Source organism: Typha angustifolia, chromosome 10, assembly GCF_048772165.1.
Source record: "Typha angustifolia cultivar Huaian chromosome 10, ASM4877216v1, whole genome shotgun sequence".
Lineage (NCBI taxonomy): Eukaryota > Viridiplantae > Streptophyta > Magnoliopsida > Poales > Typhaceae > Typha > Typha angustifolia.
In genome coordinates this window covers 12,557,640-12,565,909 of record NC_133248.1, presented here as the reverse complement: position 1 = coordinate 12,565,909, position 8,270 = coordinate 12,557,640, and the positions used below count along the sequence as shown (strand labels likewise).

The window sequence follows — 8,270 nt, the reverse complement described above, 5'->3', positions numbered from 1 at the left end:
TTCAAATCGATCGTCATTCCCGTTTCTCTTCCACGCGACAAAGCTCTTCTTTTCTCCTTTTCAAATCTCACCTTAATCCTCATGGCTTGGCTCGATTATTTTTGTTATAAAAATATACTTTTGCTACAAATAACAGTTACATATTAATTCAGGCCACAGAAGGTTAATAATTAAAAGTACATAAAAGTCTCATGCAATTAGATCAAACTACATAGGGATAAATACAACTTTACTCTCTTTTTTCTCTCTTTTAGCTCTGAAGAACTATTAAGCTAACCATAGGTTGAAGGAACAATTAATCGTCTTTTAATATAAAGATATCTTAGCTTCAAAGCGTATAATATAATAGGTTGAACAATTTAACCCATCCTTCCATTAATCTGAGTCACAGACGAGTCAACCTATCTCGCGCTAATATAGTGTTTTAGGTCACTGCACTGCCAAGCCGACAATCGTGAGCCAAGCTAAGCCGCCACCTGCAAACAAATGCTCAGACAGAGATAGAAAGAGCATTTCTCCCAAAATTAGTTCGGTAAGAATCCAACCAAAACAAAACATCGCTGACAAACTTGTTTACTCTCCTAAACGACACAGGACAAGAACGAACTGCGTCGTACCGATAAGGAGTGTCAATCGAAAACTAACCAATCGCTGGGAAGGTTAGGCAAAAGAATATCCATGCAGCAATGTTGATTGAAGAGCATCCGCTTCTGACGAGATTAAGATCCTTTAACAATTCGCAAACCAATCGCGTTCATTTACAGGCGAGGCTCAATCCAGTCATAATTCCTGCGTATGTATAACACTGAAGTCCACAAGTATCAATATACCATAATGCTTATGGGGAAACAACAAGTATCCCAGTACAAAGACGAAGAGCTTATCTTGCCCTGCCTGTAATTATACTAGAAGCAAACCATAAAACATGTCCATTTATGTCCAAATAATATAACAACAGAATTGTCAATGGATAATCACCATATAAAAGTCATTAATCAAGAAAATGAACCCAAAATATTGCGTGGGCCGAGAAAAATACAATAATGAAGGAAGATTCACAATCAAAATCGAGCGCAGTTCAATCTCAATATATTTCTTTCTTCCCATAGATACCTTCCCAAAAAACCTAGATATGGGGAATACAAGTACAAAGTAGAGATAATTAAATATTCAGACACTTACTATTGATTATCCCAAATCCATTCCTACAGATTCCAACTATGCAGGCATAACTGACAAAGAAAATGATGACACAAAGATTTGCAAAATCTTAGTCCGCATTCCTACTAAGCTGCCGGATTGGCAGCTCCCTCTGACTTGTCCGTGTCCATCGGCTCTGTTGCAGGTGCCTGAGCACTTGCCGCAGTATTCTGCTCGCCAGCAGCATCCTCTCCTTGAGGCTGCTGCTCAGTTGGTTGAGGTTGGGCTGGTGTCTCCGTTGGAGGTGGAGTCTGCGGCTTAGCTGGAGGAGGCCTTGGCTTCGTCATTATTGGCCTGCAAAACCTGTTGAAGGAGATGTATAAGCCCTGGCAGTACACTTGATCAACTACTAGTACATGCTTTTCTTGAGTATCAAGAGATAGGCATTAATGATAAACATGAAAGTTTATCAAGCATTTAGAGGAACATTTAACACTTTTATGAGTGATAAACTTGCCCATTATTAAGTACCTATCAAGTGTTTCAGCCTTTCTCTTCAAATCTGCAAAAAGAAGAACCGGTGTTGCATAATTTGGCAGGGGATCTTGTTGTTGCTTTTTCTCTCTCAACCATGCTTCTGCTTCTGAGCACTCATTGATGACCTATTACATGGACAAAAAGATAAGTACATGAACAAGGAACGAGGTACTCCGCATACAAAAATATAATCACTCATATACCAGAGCATCACTCATAATTTTAACTCACATAATAAAAATGATATCAAGGCTTCACATAAAAAAAATTATATCAAGGCCACCGTTTCTAACAAGCAATCACCCCATAAATTGGGACTAGGCAGGATTACATACAAGCAGTTGCTTGTTAATCAATTAAAAGGCAGGAATTCTACAAGCATTGCTGCATATCTCCCCTTTTGACGTTCATGTGTCTATGTCATAAAGAAAATAATTCTGACTATAGAAGCCATGCTCAATCCTATATTCATGCTTTTCAGCAGCATATGGAATAGAGTTGAGAAGCACATTTACCAAAATAAGAGGAAATCAAAGATGTTACTCAACACAATACCTTCTGTTTTTCTGCTAGATCGATATGATCAAACTTGGGATCATTAGACAAGGCTGCCTCTCTGAAACTATTGATACAATAGACAAGTTGATCAATTGCTGGCCCTCTTTCCGTCCACTCTTTGTAGCGCACTTCTATTGGATCACCTTGCTGAATCCAGAAAACCTTGTAAGAAGTCGTTCAAAATCTAAAATACATTTGAAAAAAAATATATAAAAGGCAGCACCTTTTGTAGTTCCTCGAGCTTAGCAACATACACACCCCTTGTTTCATCCTCACCATCTTCATATAGCCAATCTTCAACCTCCTGAAGCTTCGCTATAAACACTTCCTGCTCTTGTGCCGTAACAAAATTCTGATACTTGTCGTAAAGCTAAAAACAGAATACAGTACCAACATAGCATTAGGTCGATTACTTTAGAGCACATATAACAAGAAACAGAAAGTGCAGCAAATAAATTGTACCTTGTTTCTCATGTCATAAACATATGCTTCAACGGCATTTTTCTTGTCCTTGGTTTCTTCCATTACTCTATCTTGAAGAGCCATTTCAAACTCCTTCTCCATGGCTTTCTGAAGATCTCCAGCAAGCAGTCCACCATAGATAAATTCAGAGACTGGCACATTGGTTTTCTTTACCTTCTTTTTTGAACCCTCCACCTATAAGAGAACATAACACTGTAAATAACTGCACTTAAGAACTGGCATGCAGGTTTCTGAATAGGGATATTCCAGAATCAATAATAGCAAAAGGCGGACATGGATGGCAATGTTGAAACATCAACATGATGCTAAGACGTCCCCATGCCATTATCAAATTAAAAAGTAGTAGGAATGTTACGCAGGGCACCTATAACTAACTACTTAAAGTGGGATGTTCAAGGAGAAGACGAAAAGCCACTTCAAGATGTAATACAAGGATAAAATTATGAAGCAAAACTGTCAGTCAAGAGAAGGATGCCCAATTTCCGCTTGACTAGTAATGAAGATGAATGCTCATTGAATCATCGTAAGATAAATCTTAACACTATTCTGTGTAATGTAACCAAAAAACTCCAATGACTAACCCTTAGTCCCAGTCACATGAACCAATCAGACAACTGTTACAGAAATAAGCCAAATCGCAAAATAAAAGTTAGGTAGGTAGGCATCTTTCAAAAACATGCAAGCAACTGAAATTGTGTATATGTGCAGCAAATGCAAATGCAAATGAAGAAAAAAAAAAGCAGCTCTCTTGAAGTCCGACTTAAAAAGGATAAGAGAAAAAAAATATTGAGGTTCCAATGAAAATTAACTTCATGAGACAGGCAGCTCACAAGTGACAACAAACAAACCTTTGCATCAGTTTCCATCTGCACAGGCTTCTCCCCAGAATCTGGTGCACCATTTTCATCCTTAACACCAGCTTCGGCAGCAGTTTTATTTTCCTGCATATTCACATCAGTTCCAGTAGTGGAGTCAGTTGGTGCTGCATCTGTATCCATTTTGGATTCCTTTGGTGTTTCATTTGCAGCTGATACAGGAACATCAACTTCTTCTTCCTCCAACATCTGCATGGCACCAAATCGTTCAAAAATTAAAAAAGAGAACTAGTAAATAAGATAACAAGAAAATAATCCACTACTTCTACGCTTCTCTTGCCATACTTACAGTAGCTGATTCAATAGAAACAATCCCATGAAGATTCAATCGGACTTTGACTTTCAATTTGGCCCTTTCGCCTTTGCTAGATTGAAATGGACCGATCTGTACAACAACATACTAAAGATGGTCATGTACGGCTCCAAGGAAATTTTATGGATATTAAATATAATTCTCAAAATCATCATTCATTTAAAGAGAGGCCTTCTGCTGCTTACGGTGTATGTACTAATTTTTTCTGGAACTTGCAAGTCACCAACATCAGCGTACACAACATCAACTGCAAATGTACTAGACCTAAAAAATGTCAAAGCTTTGACACTAGGTATTGAATTTCCTTTGGGAAAAACTACAGTACTTTGCTGATTCTCTGTTGCTCCATTCTGAGAATCGGGGGCAGATCCTTTCCATGACAATGCAATTGGAAAAGGGAAGCTCTCATGAACCTGCAAACCATGGAGAATATCACCTTATATGTGAATAAGCAAATCAAAGAAGAATCGTAATTTACAATGCATACACAAAAGATCATATAGAGTTTAATAGCTCTGACAAAGATAGCATACAAAGAGAAGCACCAAAATGATTGTCTCATAGTATATAATTATATCAATACTCAATCGCTATTCAGAGTCAATATTAAGTTACTTAGACTCTAAAACTAATTTATAACACAATAAATTAATGCTTATAATTTACAAAAGCATATAAAACCAGAAGATCATCACAATTGAACTGCCCTAGAAACATTGAACAGTTAAAGAAATGAATCGAGTTCAAACTTAACAAAGACCAAACGTGCAGTTCCTACCAGTTTTAAACATGAATCAAGTTCAAACTATGCACATGCATACATACATAGAGAGAGAGAGAGAGAGAGAGAGAGAGAGAGAGTCCACTTGAATGAAGAAATACAAAGTGAATACCTGAAACTCCCGCACTTTGAATGTGGGGCTAAGAATAGCACATTGGAGGGCACATCCACGAGCTACACACTCACTGGCATTCATGGTGCGCCTAGGTTCTTTACCGAAGAACTCTGTCAGTATCTTAATAATTGCAGGAACACGAGACCCTGATCCAACAACCTCAACAGAATGAATGTTCTCCACAGATAATCCAGCATCCGTCAGTGCCGTTTCCAGTGGCCCCTTAACACGCTCCAATATTGGGATACTGATCTGCTCAAACTCCTCCCTCTTAATAAATCCCCTCACATCTTTCTCGTCCATCAGACATTCAACATTCAATGGCGCCTCAGGGTTTGCACTGAGCATTTTCTTTAGCTTCTCACATGCTGCCCGAAGCCTGAGGCAAGCACGGGCATTCTGATAAACATCAATTTTGTACTCAATCTTAAACTTAGCCGCGAAATGCTTGAAGAGAGCCTCATCAAAGTCTCTCCCACCTAAAGATCTGTCATAGGCATGGGACAGAATCTTCAGTTGCCCTTTCTTGAACCCGGCAATGCAAACCTGCATGCTTGCATGTCCCACGTCGACGAAAGCCACATTCAATTGATCATTCTCAGGCAGGTCAGTCTTATAAATACCATAACCCAAGGCTGTAGCCGTTGTCTCGTGGAACAGACGAAGAGGATGCAATCCAGCAATGGTAGCAGCATCAATCACCGCCCTTCTTTGGAGATCTGTGAAATATATCGGGATCCCAATGCAGCAATCAACTACCGCTGCATTGAGATTCTTCTCAGCAATGCTCTTCAGATTAGAGAGCACCATCCCAAGAACTTGGGTAGGTGTAAAAGTCCTCTGCTCGCCAAGATATCTAGCGTGGATCAATGGAAACCCATCAGGCCCTTCGGTGACCACAAAGGGGAAGGATTGAAGATCACGCTGGAGCTCAGGATCAGAGAACTTCCGGCCCACTAAGCGCTTAATCTGAGAGATGGAATTCTTTGGGTTCATCATTGAGGACGCAGCCCCAGCTGTCCCTATAAACCGCTGCTTATCGCCAAAGCACACCACAGCAGGGGTTTCACGCTTGGATTCCTCATTGAGGACCACATCGATGCCTCGTTGACGAGCAACTGCAACAATACAGCTCTCGTTCCCGATGTCGAAACCGACAACGCTCATCTTTTCCGCTACAAAGTACTATCTCCGCTGTACGAAATTAACAGATCTACACAGCAATGAACAAAATAGATTAACAAAAACCAAAATTTTCGCTAAGGTGTCATCAATTAGTCTCAAATAGCATAAACATCTCGATCTACTAGCAGAACAGAAAAGATCCGGAAAAGTGCGTTCGATGAGATCTAAACTTAAACAAAGAGCACATACTCGATGACAACATCAACAGCAAACGATCTGACATAAAAAGCTAGGGTTTTGGATCCGCGGATCGATCGAGCTTACATAAAAGTTAGGGTTTTGAGGGAGAAAAAAAAAACGAAGGGAAAATAATAGGAAATGACACCTTGCGAGGGTGCAGATTTGCGACGCGAGGAGGCCTCCCACTTCTTCCGTTTCAGAATACTGAGCCGAGGCGGCGATTAAACGTAGAGGAGTAGCTTTTTCTAGAAGCCTCTAATCCTCGGCTCAGAGGTGCGGGTCGTCGTATACCTCCTTGGAATCTCGATGGCCTCGATCTGAATCACAGCCGTCGACTCAATTGTGGTCACGATGAGATCAACGATACACCAAATGGGCGTTCTAGATCTGTCGACAGAGAAGCGCTGTTTCCGAATCTACAAGCAAAGGCTTGCCCTCTTAGAAGCTGGTGGAGAAGTCTGGAGAACCGAGCGACCGTTCTCGGTGTTGGACTCGGAAGTCGGAATGCTTCCAGAATGTTCTACGGCCTGTAATTCTTCTAAATTAATTAGATTGGGATATTAATTGTATCAATAATTCGATTAAAGACTTAATATTCTTTAAGAGTGCACTAATTCCTTGATGAACAGAACGCTAATGTTCCATTTTAGATGTATTCTCTATATTTGCCATAAATTTAAATATTTATTTTAATATAGTTGTCAATACAATTATCCATTATCGATGTTAAATTGTAAGAAAAAAATTGAATGCATATAAGAAGATTAGGAAGATTATTCTTTATATGCTTATAATCCCTTTTAGCCAACATTCCCCGTTCCCCTAAGAAAGCACGACGACAATTTTATTTAAGAAAATACTTTTAAAAGTCTTTTGTACTGCTTTCTAGCTGCAATTGATATGTAGCTTAATTAGTAATCACTATCGTCTTCTTTCAATCCAAGTGTGTGATGCTGGGGGGGGGGGGGGGGTCTTTCAATCCAAGTGTGTGATGCTGGGGGGCGGGGGGGGGGGGTTGATAGTGATACAGGCGTCTAATGCATCGATACATGGTGGGCATCACTTGGATGATGCTGATCACCTGTGCCACTAACTTTGGAGACCACCTATATTATAATCTGAGCCATTCCTAATGACTAGTGAGTTGTGATGCATTTTAGTCTCGTTGGTTTCACCAAGTGATAGGCTTAGGAACAACTTTTAAGCATTCTACAAAAATCTTTGCATATGATATTACCGCGTCCATTTATACTAATGGTTATGAGATAAAAATAAGTTCTATTAAAGTTTAATATGTTATTATATCATCGTGTAAAGGGTTTATAAGTATAGCATTACTCTTTTGCCTCTCTATATATAAAGAGAGGTTTGCCCCGAGACTATTCCTTTTATCTTATAAATATTGACTTTATATATATTATATTTTTAGAGAATTTATCAGAAACATTTTATTATTAAGCTCTTATATTTTACTTTTGATGATTTAAGAATACTAGGAGTAAATTATATCTCTAAACTGGCTAAGAATAGAAAATGTTTTATTACCTTTAAAGATATAAAGTAGAATACTGAGAGTGGGAAAAAGTGTCTTGCTGTCGTCCTTGCCAAATCAAATTATATTTTATCCATCTTTATGAAAGGTAAAGTGGGTATGTTATGACCGATGCAATCAATTGATATAAATAAAGAACAATATCACACCGACAAAAAAGAAAAGAATAATAGTTTAGAAGGGTTGATAGTTACGGTTTAAACCCTAGGAGTTCATTGTGGCATTAGGCCCATAGTTCTAAGTGCAAGTAAACACTATTTTTTTAATATGTCATGTAGGGCATTATGCCCATTTGTAGCATTTTAAATTGCAATACAAAATTTGTGTGAGGAACTAGCTTGCGATTAACCTCGGGTTTTGGGAAGGGTGGGCAGATGGTCTCTTGTTAAAAAAGGGAGATGGTCTACAAGATTAGCAGAGAGCTTGGTTAAGTGTCATAGTTGTTGTTGTATGTTGGCTTTCTGGAAGTACATAAACAATGTCTTGTTATGAGGGGGAAGACCTCTAAAAAGGTACGGTCTTGACTAGATTTTAGTTTGGTATGCAAAACC

At 39.0% G+C, this 8,270-nt stretch overlaps 1 protein-coding gene across 2 annotated transcripts; it reads right to left on the bottom strand.

Moving 5' to 3' along the window:
• Window positions 1-1,077: 1,077 nt before the first annotated feature.
• Window positions 1,078-6,470, bottom strand: LOC140768248 (heat shock 70 kDa protein 15-like). 2 transcript variants are annotated; one of them, XM_073108455.1, is made up of 10 exons: window positions 6,313-6,470; window positions 4,800-6,015; window positions 4,092-4,319; window positions 3,883-3,978; window positions 3,567-3,782; window positions 2,698-2,892; window positions 2,459-2,605; window positions 2,233-2,382; window positions 1,672-1,802; window positions 1,078-1,503 (listed from the first exon to the last, which is right to left on the bottom strand). In XM_073108455.1, the coding sequence occupies exons 2-10, from the start codon at window positions 5,967-5,969 to the stop codon at window positions 1,287-1,289; spliced, it is 2,550 nt and encodes an 849-aa protein (XP_072964556.1). In that variant the 5' UTR covers window positions 5,970-6,015; window positions 6,313-6,470; the 3' UTR covers window positions 1,078-1,286. The 2 variants fall into 2 exon arrangements, with proteins under 2 accessions (XP_072964556.1, XP_072964557.1); XM_073108456.1 differs by lacking the exon at window positions 6,313-6,470 and adding an exon at window positions 6,177-6,301.
• Window positions 6,471-8,270: the final 1,800 nt, after the last annotated feature.

Bases quoted from the DNA above. Each gene is read 5' to 3' on its own strand.
- LOC140768248 (XM_073108455.1), bottom strand. From the start codon at position 5,969: ATGAGCGTTGTCGGTTTCGACATCGGGAACGAGAGCTGTATTGTTGCA. The intron at 4,320-4,799 runs GTATTCACTTTG...CATGGTTTGCAG, and splicing joins TCAAAGTGCGGGAGTTTCAG to GTTCATGAGAGCTTCCCTTT. The intron at 3,979-4,091 runs GTAAGCAGCAGA...GTTGTTGTACAG, and splicing joins AAAAAATTAGTACATACACC to ATCGGTCCATTTCAATCTAG.